The sequence below is a fragment of the Rattus norvegicus genome, chromosome 11 (genome assembly GCF_021556685.1).
Source record: "Rattus norvegicus strain SHRSP/BbbUtx chromosome 11, alternate assembly SHRSP_T2T, whole genome shotgun sequence".
In the NCBI taxonomy this organism is placed as follows: domain Eukaryota; kingdom Metazoa; phylum Chordata; class Mammalia; order Rodentia; family Muridae; genus Rattus; species Rattus norvegicus.
Window position 1 is genome coordinate 31,425,518 of NC_141544.1, and position 19,045 is coordinate 31,444,562.

Sequence of the window (19,045 nt, forward strand, 5' to 3'; positions counted from 1 at the left end):
TGACAAGTGAACACACACACGAGCGTGTGCGCGCACACACACACACACACACACACTCACACATTAATATCACAGACTAATCTATCTATCTATCTATCTATCTATCTATCTATCTATCTATCTATCTATCTATCTATCTATCTATCTATCTACCTATCTATCCTACAAAGTCACAAAAGAGGTTAATTTTTGTTAAACATGCTATACCTCCTAATAGCATACTCAATGAGAAATTCATTAATGAGCTAATTCATTGACTAATTTAGTATTTTCCTGATCCAAGTACCTTTCAAACACTGTATGGATGAAAGAACAACTCTTCAATGGGACCCTTTTAAAGAGAAACTTCATATACAAAATTAGAGGTTCAGGGGACATATTGTCTAGTGTTAAAGACTATTATTTTGTGTAGTATTTTTTGTGTAATTGTTTGAGTGTGTGTGAGTGTATGTGTTAGTGTGTGTATGTGTGAGTGCTGTGTGTGTGTGCTTGTGTGTTTGTGTGAATGATATGTAAAGAGGGTATGCTTATAGAAATTAGAGAAAGGACTGAAGGAGCTGAAGGGGTTTGCAACTCCATGGAAAGAGCAATATCAACCAAGCAGATCCCACAGAGCTCTCAGGAACTAAGCCACCAACCAAAGAGCACAGATGGAGGAACCCATGGCTCTAGTAGATTGTGTAGCAGAGGATGGCATTGTCTGGTATCAGTGGGAGGAGATGCCATTGGTTCTATGAAGGCTCTTTTTTCCCTGGTGTTGGGAATGCCATGGTGTTGAGGTGGGGATGGATAGGTGGGAGGGGGACCATCCTCATAGAAGCAGGGGGAGGGCAGACAGGAGAGGGGGGGCAGAATAGGGGATAACATTTGAAATATAAATACATAAACAATCTAATAAAAAAGCAAATGATTTTCAAAGTTAGTTCTTTCCAGTTTAGCTTCAGGAAGTTTAACTCAAGTTGTCTGTCATGCATTGTTACCTACTGAGCCATCTCCCCAGATCTCCAATGTTACCTTTGTTTATTCTTAAGATAAAAAATTGCTTTATCATTTTAAGTATAAACTTAACTTTTTTTGGTAGACAATTGATTGGATTAAACTCATCGATCCCTCTTTTTCTTTATTTCAATTTCTAATTACACGTTTGTTCTTGCCTCTTGACCATAATCTCACAAGGTCTGTGACTCAACCATAAATTCTATAATTTGACTTCCTAATGAATGATTGAAGAAACTCATAGTTAGAATGTGACAAGACTCACAGACTCTCTGCCCACTGACATTTTCAGAATCCTTTTTATATTTGATGGCTTCCAAACCTCTCTCACTGATGCTTCTGTTCAAATATTTCACTTTTCTCATGTAAATGTGCTACCTGAGGCGATCCGACAAGCACCTAATGCCAAGGACGAATCTCCTGCCTCGCTCCTATGTTCCTAGAATCTTAATTTCATAGCTTAATGACTCAAAGAAATCAAATAATGTTCATAGATACCTGCGATATCAATGCTGTTCAAATCAATATGGAGAGTGACCAGTTGGCTGGATATATTTGCTTCAATGCCCTGAATCAGTTCTTCTTTTACATTTTCATCTGATACCCACTGAGCAAAAAAAAGGTCAAAGAGGACAATAACGCTGCCATTTCTGCAAAGCAAAAGGGGAAAAAAAACCAGTAATGATGTAAGAGTAAAAGTCTTCAGGTGATTTGTTCTCAATTCAGGCAGAATATCTGTAAAATGTACCAGTTAGTTATCCTCTCCCCGTCCTTATTATAGCAGTGAAGAGCTTTGTAAGCTCTGCTCTGCAACATAGTTTACGAGATTGCTTTTCTAAAATACAGAAGTAAGAATGAATGCAACAGACGCAACAAAGTACTCTCCTAATTTACCCTCGAAGGAAAGGACAATTAGAAACTGTCAATAGTTTTTTTTTTTTTCCCAACAAGATAAATGCTTACCTACAGAGTGTCATCCCTGTTCAGTGTGGACCTAGGAAAACAGCACTGGTCCCAGTCTCTTGTGTTAACTTAAACAGTGTCCAGTTGTTTTGCTTTTTATGTGGTTTTGTAATGTATCTGTCTGATGGGTTTTTAGGTCAAGAGAAATCTGACATCCTTTCACTTGCTTCGAATAAATTGTACAAGGTTTCAAAAGGCCTGATACTAAGCTTTTGAGAAGGTATGCTCTTAGCATTTGTTTTTCTTTTGTATAACCTAAATGCTTAAAAAAGTGCCCTAATTTTGATGGCTGGAAAGAAGACAAGCATACCTGGAATTACTGGACACTCAGGATATTTATCCTCCTAACTAATAATTTTATTGCCTACATGATCTGCCACAATAGTAGACTCCTTATTTTAAAACCCTCTCAGTGTTTTACAGTTTAAAGGGTAATTTTTTTGTTATATTGTAGAAAGGTTTTGAAAAATAAAATGTCCAATAATCCCAGGCATGTCTGTGCTATTTCCAGCCGTCAGAATGAGGACACATTTTTGAGCATTTAGGTTAAACAAAAGGAAACAAGAAGCAGATGTTCTCAGGAAGCAATAGTGACAGGAGAGATTTTGTTGAGTTTTCATTCCTTCTTTTCTGTTAACTTTGAGTTTCCTCCTTTGCTTACAACCCCAGAGGAGTAGAAACTCAAGGTGATTTGCATTTTGTGCTGTAGATGAACAGGGACTTCTCGGGTTGAAGTTCACTCCTGAAGACTGACCAAGTGACGATGGAGAGTCAACTCTGACCCAGGGCTGCTGGTGCTAATATAATGCCACTGTTCTCTTGCAACCATGGTATCTTCAAGGTAATGAGCATCTCCAAAGACTTTGTTACCCCTGAAAATTTTCATTATCTGGCTGTAGTCTCGAGTAAAAGTTATTTGTCACTTCCATGATTATATACTGAGAGCAGGAAGTTTCTGGAAAAACACAGTATTTTCCCATTTCACAGGACATCGTGTCCCTTTTTAATGGTTGCATCCTTTTACAGGTTCACAGTCCAGCAGGAATATTTCCATTCTGTGAAGCTGGCTTTTCACTATTTAAATGACCAAAACACTTTGTTAAAACTATCTCACACTTCACATCTATTAAGTTAATTATATGAAAATGTGGGGGAAGTTTAACTGTCCAATTATTTTCTTAATTCACAGTAACCATATCTTATGAGTGGAACAGAACCTTGTTAATTAGTCAGAGCTCCTAAATGTTCATACATAAGGAACTCTTGTCTTTATTAAGGATTCAGTGATTTACAGTCACTTCTTACAACCTGGTCCTCAATACTCCTTAAGTTTTCTGTGCCAGCTGACCACTGCTTTTTAAATATTTATTTAATATCTTATTTTTTTATTTACATATCTATGTATTAGTGGCAGGAGTGTTGCGGGTGTGCACACATGAGTTGGGTGTACAGGGAGACTGAAACAGAAAGATGGATCTCCTGCTGGATGTGCGTCACTTGGTGTGGGTTCTAGGAGCTAAGTTCTAGTCTTCTGCAAGAGCAAATGTCCTTAACACTGAGACATTTCTCTAGCGCTCTAAACTCTACTTTTATTGGAGATTAGCTCTACACTTGTAGAGAAAGAAGCTATCTTCTTTATACTTTTCTCCAGACAGAGTCATTATAAGTTTAATGTGAGAAGACAGACAAGAAACCATTGGACTTTTATTTTTAATGTTAATAATGATAATGATAATAATAATGATGATGATAATAATAATAATTATTATTATTATAAACTACAGAAAAGTACTGCTTCAATTCTTTGCCTAATTTTATGTCTATACATAGTAGCCAGAATCAGAGAACCATTTGAAGACCATCTGGGGATCATTAGGCTAGCCATGGCTGAAAGTCATATGCAGCGTATTAAAAGAATCAAACAGTTGAATCTTCTCTATTCTGGTCAACAGATCATTGAATTAACCGTCACAGAAACCAAGACTTGTTGTGATGTCAGAAAAATCAAAGCAAATCAAGGAAAACAAAACAAAAAATCCTTCTACTTTTTAAGGCTTTGATAATTTATGCAGTTTGTTAACTGAAAATTAAAAATAGAAAAAAAAAAACACCTAAATGGTATACAACTCTCGGGTTTCATCCCAGCCTTAGTGAAAAGGACGTGAAAGGTAGGAGATTTCCATGATGCTTCACACTGGTCCGTGTTTTCTTTATAGTCATACAAACATTAACAACTAAAGCAAGGGGGTGAACTTTATGCAGCGTCCTATGGCTTCTTATAACTGATGGGATAACCATGTCTATTTATAACAGAGGAGATAATCACGTCTCTGCTTCTTAGAATCCCATGAATACAATTTCCACCATTTTTTTTAAACTTTAGTGAACCATTCGTCTTTACGAAAGAGATGGAGACAGGTACATGCGTCTATTGTTTTGTATTGTTGTAAGAAATTTAGATATGAATAGATGGGGAAATAGCTAACTACTTGGATGGTTTTGTCAGTCAAAAGGGTATTTTGTTCCTATTTGCTTCTGATAGAGACCGCTTCCATTTCCTCATCCCTCTCATCCGCTTCCCTTTTCTCAACCTCTCTTTTATCCCTCCCTTTTCCTTTGTGTGTTCAGAATCCGTGCCCTTTGCCAGAATATCACTGCTTAAGCATGGACTTAAAGTGGCTGGGATTAAATATGCTTTAAAAATAAGTCCTCAGTGCACAGAAATGTTTTTTATCGTCACTCTTCAGCTCCATGGTTTTATTTTGTCTTTTGTTGCACCAAAGATGATTTAAATGGTAATGAAATCTGCATCTTCTCTATATATTCCCTCATATCTAATTATACAGAACAATTGACTTTGTTTTGCTTGAATCAGGCAGTAGAAGACACAGGCACACGATATTTGGGGCAGAGAAAATGCAATTCTGAAATTTCCCTTCACTCAGTTGTAACTAACTGGATTAATTCAACCTCAGGCATAAACATATTTGTACAAAAGATGTGTCTCTCTAGTTGTGAATAATATATTTCTCTTAATAATTTATACCTGTGAGGATAAAGGTTCTATATTACAAACACACATACAATTGCATTCGTTATACTTTATTTTCTCATTCAGTATAAATGTTGAGATAAGAAAGATATATGGTAGCGATCAAGGAAACTATGATAAGTATTTGTTTCATCTCCTAAGTAGACAGAAACTTATTTTCGGTAGTTTGTCAATGATCTGTACCTGTTCTGTGAGATTTATTTTATTTATTAAGATAAATGAGAAAATCATTCCTTAAAGAAAACATAATAACCATTTTTATTTTAAAGTACTCGGTTTTTTTTTTATTTTTGTTTTTTCTTTTGGAAAGGAGCTGCACAGCTCCTCCTCCCTTTGTTTAATTTTATAGCTAGATAAATCCTATCGTTGTACAGAGAGATTGGATGTAATAGATCAAAATGTTTCTTATCTTATATTTTCCTTAATGATACTGATAACCTTTAGGTTTGCTGAATAAATACAGCCCTTTCCTTTCAGAACTTTGTGACTCATCTATGAAAAGGGCAAACTTAAAGTGCACATTGCCACAGAGGGTAAACAGCCCTTTATTAAAGGAGCCAACTGCTAATACTCTGAATCAAAACACTTTCCACAGAGCAGATAGCAGTACCCCAAAAGAGAGAGAGAACAAAAAACTTTTGTCTGTTCTTTCTTCAGACTGGACACACACACACACACACACACACACACACACACACACACACACAATTTTAAACATGGTGAAAATGCATTCATCAATTGTAAAACACTATAAAATAGATTGATTATTATTTGAAATTCTTAGTAATATGTCATGTGAGGTTACTAAAATTGTCTTTTTTTTTCTTTCTTTTTTTTCGGAGCTGGGGACGGAACCCAGGGCCTTGTGCTTGCTAGGCAAGCGCTCTACCACTGAGCTAAATCCCCAACCCCAATTGTCCTGTTTTTAAAGGAATTTAGATACATTTTTTTTTTCACAGTGTATACTGTAAGGTAGAGGAGAAAGTGAACATTTCTGTTTCCTGATTTTATAATTTAAAAATTAAAATGCTTAAATCTAATGGTGATTTTGTTACTTTTTTCCTATGACTATAGATATCCTTCCATGATTATTTAAGATAATCCTGAGGCTGAAGAGAATCCACACAAAAATAGGGATTGGGATTCTAATCCCCAGTGCCCTCATAAATGCTGAGAAGGCATTTACCTCCTAAGTGCAATACCAACCCTTAGGAGGCAGAAATGGAAAACCTGAGCTCCTCAGGGTGCTCTGGGTTCAAATAAAGATTCTGATTACACACAGAGCCTCCTTGTCGATATGCAATTCTGTTATCCTGAGTATCCCCCTTCTGTGTTCTTTTAATAGCTCTTCCTCTCCTCGATCTTTCCAAAGAAAATGTTAACTCATGCTGTCGTCTCTGAAGTTTTTCCCACTGGGCCCTTAGTCTTTGCATTTTGCATATAGTTAATCCAATCATAAATACAGATGGCAGATGCCTTCGTGCTCTTGAAGGGTGTGAATTTTGTCCACCACACATCTTCTCTGACTCTTTCCTTTTTGTGGTCCTCAAACCAGAAGTAAATGAGTCAATTATCAGGTCCAAGTTCACACACCCCACACACACACACAGACACACACACACATGGGTGTGCACACACTAAATAGCTCTGAATGGCTCCTTGTTTTCTTTCTCCTTAACACATTTCCCTTTTCTAGGTTATTGTTCCAAAGAATGTAACAAAACTCTGGCCTGTCTTTTCCCAATAATCTTCATTTGACCTTATGTCATTGTATTTTTTAATTGGATATTTTATGTATTTACATTTCAAATATCCCCCTTCCTGGTCCCTGCCTCTTCCATTCCCCTCCCCCTGCTTCTAGGGCAATTTCTTTGCCACTGAATTGTTGAGCTCATCTCTAGCAGAAGTGAGGGCATCAAGTGAGGGATGGGGTTGCTATTGCAGTCAAAACTCTGACCAAGAACTACAGGATAGAAATGGAGAAAAGCCTGAGGAAAAGAAGGTCCAGCGACAGACCCAAATTGGGTTCCAGCTCAAGAGTAGGCCCCACGATCTAACACCATTACGGAGACTATGAGTCACTCACAAAATGGGTTCTATCATGACTGCCCCCGAAAGACCCAACAAGCAGCTGAAAGAGTCAGATGCAGATATGTGCACCCAAACAAGGAACAGAAGCTGCTGACCCCTCTGTTGAATTAGGGAAAAGCTGGAGGACGATGAGGAGGAGGGCGACCCTGTAGGAGGACCAGCAGTCTCAATTAATCTCTCAGTCACTGTATCACCAACCAGGCAGAATACACCAGCTGATATAAGGCCTCCAACACATATATAGACATATATAGCAGACTTACAGTTCTGGGTTCTGTCACAAAAGATTCACCTAGCCCTCAAGAGACTGGATCCCCCAGGAAGTTTAGAGGTCTGGTGGGCTAGGGGGTAAAGACATCCTCGTGGAGACAGAAGGAGTGGGTGAGGGGAGGGAAGTAAGTATGGGATGTGGAAAAGTTGGAAGGTGGACTGGTAAGGGAATAAAATCTAGAGTGTAAAAATATATTTTAAAAAATGCATAAAACAAGAACAGAGGATTCTAGGCTGGAGAAAAGAGTTGGTGGATAAGAGTAGGTTTTGCTCCTGTAGAGGACCAGTGTTAAGTTCTCAGCACCCACATTCCTATTCAGAGCAAACAAAACTTCAATTCCCTGAGACCTAAACTCTTCTGACCTCTGTGGTCAGTCTTTATGGTCCACTAAAAAGATAAACAAACAGTTCCATCACGTCCATCTTGAGGGTGGTACTTTGCATGATAGCCCAATGCTTTGAATTAGAAATTCTCACTTAAAATGGGGGGGGTATGCATCGATGGGGATGGGGTGTGGCATGGATTGATGTCAGATGGGAAGGAAGGAGGTAAGCAGAGGAATGGGAATCCAGCTGAAGACAAATCACACTGAAGAATGAAGATGGCTGTAGGCATATCTACGTGATAAAGTCAATACAGATGCCAAAACAGAACAGGAAGGAGAAATGAAATCTTAATTGGTGCCTGAGACAGTACACATGAACAAGCCTGCGCTTAGCATGGCAATACTGTGAAGTCTTCAGGAGGTGAAGACCCAAGGGATAAGTTGGGAGTGAAGCCTAGATGTCATGCTGCAGCTTCTGTCAGTGGATGGAAATGCATAAACTGTGCACCAGGCTGAGGGTAAAAAGCTTCCTTCTAGTAACTCAAACTAGAAAGCAATGATTACTCAGTGGGATGTTTTCTGGATGTCCACAACAATCTTAAGCATGGATTCCCAGCCTTTCCATAAATAGTGCTTGAGGGAATCAATTTTAAGTAGCATGAATATTTTTCACGCTCCCTGAATGAACTTCCTTCTGAAGTTGTGAACATAAACCAGATGAAGCAGCCAATCCAATCTAGACAACACTATCTAAATTTCCTTTTCACTATTGTACGTTGTGTATATGTGATCTGCTATACACTGCTATTTGGTAATCATAAGACATTTCTTGATGTTGATAGAACTCTTAAATATTTCTACTTCCTTAAAATATATTTTAAATCAGTGTCCTCATAGCACTTTTACAGAGTGATTTATTATTAACTAATTAAGGCTGCATGGACTCAACAATTGCCTTCTATGTAACCCTTGGTAGTTAGGATATTAAAAATTATAAAAGCACCGCAAAGGTAGGAAGGCGAATAATACCTCAGCACAATAGAATGTCATGATGGTGTTGGCTATGGAATCTTCTTAATAAAATGCTTTCTCAGTATCTTTGTTCTTAAAAGACCTGTAAATTGTATGGTTCAAAGCAAGGCTTCTATGGGACTGGCAAAAATAAGTAAGAAATTCGGAAGCATCAGTGGACATTCATTGCTTATTGTTGAGAAGACAAACTATTTGTTTTAATTTTCATGGATATTTATTACATTTTTTGTGTGTACATGGGCATGGATGTGTGTATATTCTCATGGGGGTGGTATTTGCCTTTGTGTGTAGGGAGGGTGTGCATACACTATATATACGTGAAGACCGAGGTCACTTCAGCTCTCCTCCCTGAGTAAGACAGAATCTCTTATTTTTTTCTGGGTCTCATTGATTTGAATTTTGTTTTAGTTAGCTGGTCAGAAAGGAAATCTAGCTGGGAATCTAGTTGTCATTGCCACCCTAAACTGCCCAGTACAAATCTGTTTGGTTATGTCAATTCTGGACAAAAATCTCTAGTCTTCAAGAATCCACAGCAAAGATGTCACTGACTGAGTTCTCTCCCCTACCCATGACTGCCATTTTCATACAAATTTTGCTGATTATTAAAATTATGTATCTATGTTTGCCCCTTGGTGTGACCCTGCCCTCTATTTTTGCAGCATGCAGAACAGTGGTTTATAGTTGCATGATTTGCCTTTATTTTCATTATACTTGATCTTAATTCAAAGCATGAAGTTTCCTTGACAGAGTAGTGGAGGCCACTCGTCTGACTCAGCTCAAGATCATTTTGGGAAGAGAATGCTTCTCCCTAGAGATTACAGAAAGTTAAGGTAACAGCTTACATCACATCAGATTGAAGAACTATTTATAACTGCTTGGGTTGAACAAAACATGACAATGATGTGCTATTCTGAGGAGGAAGGAAAATAAAAAGAAAATGAAGGTAAGAATTTGCATTGAAACAGAGTACACTTAGATCTTCATCTAGGCATGCGCCCACCCATGCCCACACCTGTATGTCATTTTAAGATTTTGAAGTGTCTTTACATCATATCTACAAGACAGTTACTGTAGAATCTTTATTATACCTTCAATATCCCTGTAGCTTTTAATAAGAAAGCAATGTATATTTTGTAAAAAAATTATTTATATCATATTTGAGATGAAACTATGCTAGAACATTCTTCCTAGGCTTCAGGTTTGACTAGCACACATCATATTCAGATGAGGTTCACTTAATAAGTAATCTAATTTATTATCCTTCTCCATGCTTGCTCTAACAATCTCTATTGATGTTTTAGAGAATATCACTTATATAACTATTTACACAGATAAAATTTAAGACAAATCACAGAGCAGAATAGAGAAGGTTTGCACTGTTTCAAATATGGTTTCTATAGTTTCCAGAGTCATCAATTCTCTGGTTTACAAAAGAAAGGAATTTCAAATGAAGTTTGTGCTGTAAGTTCTCACATAAACTGAATAATTCTCTGAAGAGGAAAGAGCAGGAATGAGACCAAAATGAGGGGCAATTAAACGATGGAATTTTCCGATAAGAAGTCAACTTAGGAAGTGAACTAAATGAGACATACAGAGGTGAGTGAAACCACTAGGAAAAATGTTCCTAACAGTGATGTGACAGTTCACAAAGCGTATACTACATTCCATTGTTCTCTGTCTTTAGTAATGTTTTACACAAAAATTATCCATAAAGCCCAGAAGTGATCTATTAGGCCTGTTTTCTCATACAAATTACATTTCCCTTGTTTAGTCTTTTCTTAATTTTAGCAAAAAGCTCTCACACTCTTGTCTATTTCAGATACAAAAGACATAATCTCCCATATTTGTTTTGTTTCATGTGTATGCCTCCCCCTTTCCATTGGGATTTCCTAGCTTTTGAGTAGAGCTCTCTTTTGTTATTCCTTAAATTTTATAGATTCTCATTAGGAGTACACTCTTCTTTGCTAGCTGTGCCATTCATTTGTATCTCCGTTTCAAAGTCCTTTTGGTCCTCAGAGTTTATAGCTTACTAAATTCACTGTGGCATAAGCAGATTGACGTGACACGAAGTCCTGGACTTTCATTTATGGACACAATGATTAAACGTAGATACATGGATCAATACCTGAAGAGCTAATTAGTTTTTAAAGGATTAAATTTCATCTTAAATATTCCTATAATAAATGTTATATATAGAGTGTACCATAGCATACATACACAAAACCTCACACTCAAGAATGAAGAATCCATAATGAAATTAAGTTATCCTATTATTCTGAGACTCATTCATTTATTAAACATTGAAAATACTCTGTGTGTGTCCATAGACGTCAGAAGGGGCAGAGGATGCTATAATTACATTATTTTTTTTCCAAAGTGAGACATTTAAAACATGTACTCTGTTTTGTGATTTACAATGTAAATGAGGTAGGTGATATATTATTATATTAATAGTTGTATTAATAGCAAGGAGGCTTTAGACACTTTCTTACAAATTAAACACTTTATCTACATGCACATATATTCAATCTTAATGCCTTAACCTTTTTTCACTTTTACCCCTATGAGAAAAGTTGTTAATATGTAAATTATCAAATATTACTATTATATCTCACTAAAATATTTTTTTACTGTAAAACATTTACAAAAACCCAGAACATTTTTGAAATATTTTTTCTTTCCTTGACATAACACTACACGTTTGGAAAGTCTTGTCCCAGAGCAATGTGCTAACAGAATGGTTTAGAATATACTCACTCAAATTGAAAAACTCTTGATTTTTTATATTCATTCTTCAGATTACTTGACTCAAAGATCTCATCTATCTAAAGAGAGGAAAACATGTGTTAAACTGAATATTTGATCTTTTAATACAGAGTAGAGGTTATCTATTTGTTTAGAACTGAAGAAATCTTCAGAATGGGGCTTCATACCCTTATGAACTATGAATGTAACGTACAGTAAACACCAGTACTTTCAGAGTAAGAAAATTTGGTCTGTCATTAGTTGAAGAGAAGTTACTAAAACTGATTAGGGAATTTAAAGCCAGGTGTGTAGAAACAGTCCCCTACCATTTGCTGAAGGTCAAAAGCAAGGACTTTGAAATCCACTGAGAATTTGTCTTGTAAATTAGGATTATATGTCACTCCGGATGTTATTTTAAATCTCCCTCTGACTTCATGGCTTTTCCCCAGTGCTGCTGCATCTAGATGAATTAATAAGAAGAAAATGCTGCCAGTTATGAATAGGAGAAAATACAGCATCTCGCTCTCTAACCTAGAGGTAACAATTCTCACTTAAAACATTTTCCTTGTAATTTTTAAATTCTTGCTCTTTCTTTGTTGTCCTTCTAATCCAAAACTAGGTAATCCTATCCTTTCTTTTTGTCATTTTCACCTGTCTGGTTATTTTAAAATACTGAACAAACTATAGATTTATTCTCTCTTCTTCTATTTCTTCCCATTTTCTTTGAAGTCAAGCCCAATCTTTTTTTTTCCTTTTTCTTTTTAAATTGAGATTCCTGTTGGAAGTCACAGGGAATAATCAGACCTTACCAATTATGGGAAGTGATTCAGGAAAACATAGTGAGAAATGGACCATTAAAATTGTGTCGCTGCTGTTAGATGTTTCTTGGACCCCGAGCCTCCAGGACACTGCTGGCTTTCTGCATGTGAATTTCTGTGAAGATTTCTGTACGTGTGTAACTTTGAAACACAGCTTTGAAGCCACTTCTTACACTCTAGTAATTATAAATTTGGCATGTGTGACTTTTGGCATGAGACAGGGGCTGTCTATTTTGGAGAAGTTACTGAGAATGATGTAGGTAATACACTGTCTCGGTGGGAAAATAATGTAAGACGTGGTGAACAAATTAAGCCTCCCTTTTATCAGAATATTTCCTTTGATACATATTTATATTAAAAATGAATAGCTTCGGCTTAACCACACAAAATTGAAAGCATATCTCAGTACCATAATAACATTAAATAATTATCAAAGTGGCAGCTATAAGTCGTTTTTCTTCTTCTACAACAAGGAAATGAGGACTTAAAATGATATAATTTCCTAATGTAGTAAAAATAAGCAATGATGATGCTAAAATATAAATATATGTTTGACTAGCTATAACTCCAAATTCCTCTAGATATATAATTTCCCTGTCCCCAAAATATTAAACTTTAAACAATTAACTTACATTTAGCTTATGCAGTCAGCACTATACAATTTTCTACCCTACTGGTGTTTATGCAATTTACATTTTGTGAACAAATTAAGTTGCATCTAAAATTTGCCTTTAAATATGGAAGATGATGAAGGGTTAGGGGATGTTCTATTGGAGGAGGCTCGGAGACCTTTATCAGCAGGTTTTCTGTTTGGAACTGAACTACATCCTAGGCAGTAGGAAACCAGTAACAGAATCAACAGAGTCCGGATAGAGAATATGGTCTAGTTAATATTATTTCACCAACGTGAGACTTTTTAGTAGAGATAATCACTATGCACTCATAAGAAAATAACAACTTTGGTGAAGGCTACATTAGAATTTTATATAATTTTACATTTTGAAATTGTACACATACACGTGTAAACATATAACAATAATCAACGAAATAGGCTATCAACTTGAGAGTTGGGGGACATTAGATGGTTTCCAGGGAGGACAGCTGGGAGAGATTTGAGGGTGAAAGTGAAAGAAATACGTTTCTAGTAAAACTGTTAAAATTCTACTATATGTCCATAAATGCATAAAATGAACAGCTATAATTCATTTGATTTTCTCTAATGTTCGTTATTAGTTAAGCTCAAATTACTTACAAGTATTATTTATCTGAAATGCAGATTCCCTACACATGGTTATAATATTTAAATTTTCAAGGATTGTATTAACATTGTTACTATAAAACCACAAATATTTTATTATATTCACATCCGAACATTTATTTGTCATGAAAGACAGCATTCTTACCGGGTCCTACTGAGGACATTCACAGTTACACTCTCCTATTTGTGAGGTTGTAGAGCTAATTTGCCCATATGCATCATTTTAAAAATAAATTTTATCAAAAAACGCATCAACTTTCATTACTCAGGCCATTGCAATGATTCTGATTTATTTATTATATAATAAAGTACATAGGTAGTGAATAGGAATAAATCCTTAGAATCGGGATCCAGTTTGATATCAGTGTCTTTTATGTACCACATAGTGCCAACTTTTGCTGCTGCAAAGTAGTTCTCAAATATTTTTCCCCAGATTTGTAACCTGAAAATGAGGCACCAATAACAATAAAGTCAAAGATTTGTTACAACTACATCACGGTATTGTATTTGAATATCTTTGAAGTATTTTTGGCCCATAACAACATAGTTCTTATTTTAATTTTTAAAATCATATTACTCCTCAAGCAGAATGAAATTTCTATATGTTTATGAAGTTATGTTTGCGTTTGTTTATTCAAATTTAGTAGCAACATTTTAAACCAATGACAGAATATGGAAATAACTTTTTATATAAATTGACAATAATGTTTGCTATTCATGTATATAAATTTGAATTTTCCATATTTCAATATGTTTATGATTTCATTTATATCACAATGAATCTAGATGATATGAAACTTACTGTATTATGTGCTAAAATGAAAAAAAAAACCTGAACATTATTTTGCAAAAAAGAGAAAAAGAAACACCTCATTCCCAGGTCTGAATGTGGGATTATTTTAAATGATATACAAAATAATTTTCTTAATATTCTGTGATATAAAGTGTTCATAATCACACAAAATGAAACCAAATATCTGTGGTGCAGTCACAGTAATAACTGAAATGGAGCAAAGGATGACTTAGAAAACCTTCCTTGTTTCAGAGCATGACTTACCTGTTTCTGATTCCTTAACTGCCAGCCAGGACACCACAATTAACCCAACAGAGAGGACCATGAGCACCATGAAGAGAGCTGAGACCATCACTTCGAAAGAGCTGATAGAACGATGTCCTGCAGCCACATTTCTGATAGATTTCATTTTTGCTTTTTCAAGGCTGGATAATTTAGGAACTGTGAGCCAATGCGGTTTTCCACATCAACAAGACGAATACTCTAATACTGACTTTAGAGTGAAACCTCTCAAGTTCCTGAGGACTCTACAGTCATCAGCCATTCAAGCTAACGTTGACAATCTTCACTGTGAGTGTGCTGTGTATGTCTTTCTGGAAATGTTATGTCTCCGTACATTCAGTATCTTTAAAAGGAGAAGTTAATCTTTAAGAAAATACAGTAAGTAAAGATGCCTAGAGTTGTAAACTACAGTCACATGGACAGGTCATTTGTCAGGGGGAGAAAAACTAAATGCATGTCATAAACAAAAACAATTGACCCTTAATCTCCTTGAGAACTATCAAAAACATGAACACAACGATAGACACATTGGTCATTAGGGTAATGCATTTAATATTTGTAGGAGTAGTCCAAACAGATCAACCTTCTGCCCTGTGACTAAGGTCCTGATTATTAGCCTTTCTCTGTAGAGAGGTTAAAACTAAGGCACAAAAGTCATAGAGTTATAGTGTGAATACATCTATACATTTATACATGTATAGTACAGATGCATAGTATCTTATTCTACTCATCCCATTTCTCTCTTTCTATTTTCCTCTCAGTCTTCCTCTTAGGTGTATGTATGTGTACATAGACACCTAATTGAAACAAATACAAGCCTTGTGAACCCTATGATGTCACACTTGATGGTATGCAGTGTAAGGCAATATTGATTGAACTTAAAGGAAAGTCCACTTAGGCATCATATCACGACATTACATGACTTGAGCGATTACTGGTACTTGGGATTAATCAGAGATAAAAAACGAGTGTCGGTTTCTATTTTAAGAAAATTTGCTAGGTAGAGAAGACCTTGTTCATTTATTTTTGTACTTTAGCATCTTAAATATGTCAATAAAACAGGAGAGCAGGTTAAGGTGTTCATAGCAATAACCATAAATCTGTTCTTTCCAGGAAGAGTAAAATTTTTCTTATAATTAGAGTGGAATGTACAGTTGGAACTTTTGTAATGTGAAAATAATAAACACAGGATATATCAATCAATCAATCAATTATCCAATCAATCATCCAATTGCATCTCATCTATTTGGAGTAAGCAATACTCTTTTATTATGCTAGATAACAGTGATTTCACAAACTTTATTACAAGCATAGAAATCATGCATAAAATAAAAAATTGAAATTCTAAACGGATGCATTTAGATTCAGAAGTAATACAAAATTTGAGATTATAATTCCTTTCACCTGATACATTGTAAATAATTGAGCAGACTGTGTGCAATATATACATGGTATGATGTCTTGTGTAAGACAATGGTTCATGGAGGACAGTTTGAAATTAAATAAACAAGAATATGTGAGGAGTAATATATTAAGACTTGAAGTGTACATCGCAAGCTATTGAAGTAAAATCAGAGTCACCCACGCAGGAGAGAGGACTCACTGCAGAGTTATGATGATGTAGTAGAGTCAATCAAGGAGCAGAAATACAACGCAGTGTAGAACGAAGAGCCCAGATCCTGATTTGTGCATGGAAAACTTCATACATTAGACATAGGTTTATTGTTAATACTTGAGAAAGAATTGCTATTCAAAGAAGGAATGATGCTAAACTTATTTTTTATACCTGTCAGCAAATTAAATAAAAATAGATCACTATTTCACAGCCTCATGGTAAATAACTCAAGGTGGGGGTCAATATATATATATGATAACTACATGTATATTTATAAGAGAATTTTACATTTACAAAAACAAAGTCAAAGCTAGAGAAAAGGTTGTGAGATTATCTTTCTGTATCTGTTTGCAACATAGTCGTTATTTGATCACCATTGTAACTCAAAATGCTCAAATTTATTTGGGAAGTAGTCCACAGAAAGTTCACTAAGGAAATTATGAAGTTAAAAATTATAGGAAGGAAATAAATTCACTGATGCATGGGTGTGGTCAAGTCCATTACCAATATTGGCACCTGGAAGAGTAACTTGCCTTTACCGGTAGAAGCCACAGAGAGCAGGTTCAAAGGTCCCCTGGCAATCATTATTCACCACCCAGCCATGCTCACTATAGAAGAGTGACATCAGAACTACCTATTTCCCTCAGACTTATTCCAATTGTCCTGTAGGGAAATGATGAACACTCAAGAGGTGCCTGATTCATCAGATAAGGTGAAGAAAAATTCATGTGAGTGGAAGATGTTTTTATACTGCCTGTTAAACCTTAGAAATGGCACTGTAGAATTTGCTGCCTTGCACAACAAGTATATACAATAAACATAAACATATTGAGAGAATTTTAAAGAGAATTTCTAAAGTTTTTTAGTTAGGGAATACAGATAGAAGGAAATGAACCAAACTCAAAACAAAACAAAACAAAACAAAACAAAACAAAACAAAAACAATACCCCAGCATCATAAACCAAGGGAAAAAAAAACAAAACAAAAACCAAAAACCAAAAACCAAAGAAAAAAAAAACGAAAGTAAAGATTCTCTCTCTCTCTCTCTCTCTCTCTCTCTCTCTCTCTCTCTCTCTCTCTCTCTCTCTCCCCAGTCTCTCTCTTCTCTCTCTTTCTGTGTGTGTGTGTGTGTGTGTGTGTGTGTGTGTGTGTGTGTGCTGTTAATTCATCCACAAGCAAGCTATTGTCCATACAACTAGAAGTTAGGTAGCATATAAGGGACCAGGGAGGGATTTGCATGTGCCTAGGAAGAGAAAATAGACTAAGTACTTATGGATGACAAGGGGAGCATTGAATTCAGAAGGCCAAACAGGAAGGAGAAGAAGGAATAGTGGAAAGGGCAGCCAAAACAAAGGGATATTTGATGCAGCATGTGGAAACCTCATAGAGTAGTAGCTTTCTAAAATATATACACATATGAAGGTGATCTAAATAAAATTGCCAAGTAACAAGGTAAGATATAGGTCCTCAACTGCACATCTCTCATCAACAAATGAAATCCAACTACTGGAAATTAATTACATCTTGTTGAGTTGTCAGTCAAAAGGGTCCCACCTAAACTCCAAAAAACCCGGGCTCTATACAAACTGACTTAGTAAGGCCCTTAGTAGGTTGCTCACTACACCTATACAATTCCCTGAACATCGAAAAAAACCAAGCTGGTGACTATCTAGTGCCTTTCTTTCTATAAACTAGTATTCATGGTGATGTGTATGCTACTAAAGAATAAAGGTAAACAGCAACTCACAAACCCTTCGAACAAAGAGTGATTGACCTGACAGCAAGATTCATGAGTGAATTCACTGGTGCAATCATGACACGAACAAAGCTTGTGGGTGTAGCAAAGCAAGTTCTGATTTATTGAAGGCCCAATCCATGAGATGGAACTCATACCCAGTACTGTTTGGGTGGCCAAAAATCTGAGACCGGGTAGACCAGGCACTTAGGGGAAAAGGAAATACTACTGTTCTACTAAAACAGTGATTCTCAACTAGTTGGTCATAACCCCTGTGGAGCTTACATATCAGATATCCTGCATACAGATATTTTTACATTATGATCCATATCAGTAGCAAAACTATAGTTATGAAGTAGCAAAAAAAGTAATTTTATTTTGGGGGTCACTGCAATCCGAGGACCAGCATTAAAGGTCGTAGCATAAAGAAGGTTGAGAACCACCATTCACTAAAGAAAGTTAACAGTAAAATGACTACTAAGAACATTCTGTTATACTCATAGTTTGGTATCCTGCTCAGTCATCACCAGGGAGGCTTTCTTCTCCAGCAGATAAGAAAATACAGAGACCCACAGCTGGACAATATGCAAAAGATAAAAGACCTGAGAATCCCTTTCCATAAAGGGATGTTTCCTTCAAACCCCATTCTTTGAGAGCATAAGGACCTCTTTGGAAGAGGACTCAGAAAGAGTGTAAAAAGCAGAGAGGATTGAAGACACTAAAGAATCAAGGCTTTTTAGACACAGTTAGACAGCCACACCCTTGAACTCAGAGACAGAGGTAGCATGCACAAGGCCTACAGAAGTCTGAATCAGAGGGGGTTCTAGACCTCTCATCTTTAACCCCAAAGTTATGTCCAATTCACAGACATTAAAGTGTAGGCTCATCATGAGATGAATCAAACTCAATAATTTTTTTGGAGGTTCTTTGTCTCAGCCATCTCCTAATGCTGTCAGGAATTTTTTAATAGGTTATTTGTGGCTATATATTGTAGGTGATTTTATGGCTACTAGTTTAAGGTTTTTATGGGATTCATGTGTGTTTGATCATGTGTGTCTCTACATTTAT

The 19,045-nt window shown here is 36.1% G+C and overlaps 1 protein-coding gene across 2 annotated transcripts in view; it reads right to left on the reverse strand.

Annotated features, from left to right (window-relative positions):
- Tmprss15 (transmembrane serine protease 15) overlaps nt 1-14,954 on the reverse strand; it is a 122,681-nt gene extending 107,727 nt beyond the window's left edge. The window contains exons 1-4 of one of the 2 annotated variants that reach the window (XM_087575941.1): nt 14,609-14,954; nt 11,802-11,935; nt 11,488-11,555; nt 1,495-1,646 (exon numbers count right to left, since the gene is read on the reverse strand). In XM_087575941.1, coding sequence (XP_087432067.1) covers nt 1,495-1,646; nt 11,488-11,555; nt 11,802-11,935; nt 14,609-14,753 — 499 coding nt within the window. In that variant the 5' untranslated portion in view covers nt 14,754-14,954. 2 annotated transcript variants of the gene reach the window in all.
- Between the last annotated feature and the right edge of the window lie 4,091 nt (nt 14,955-19,045).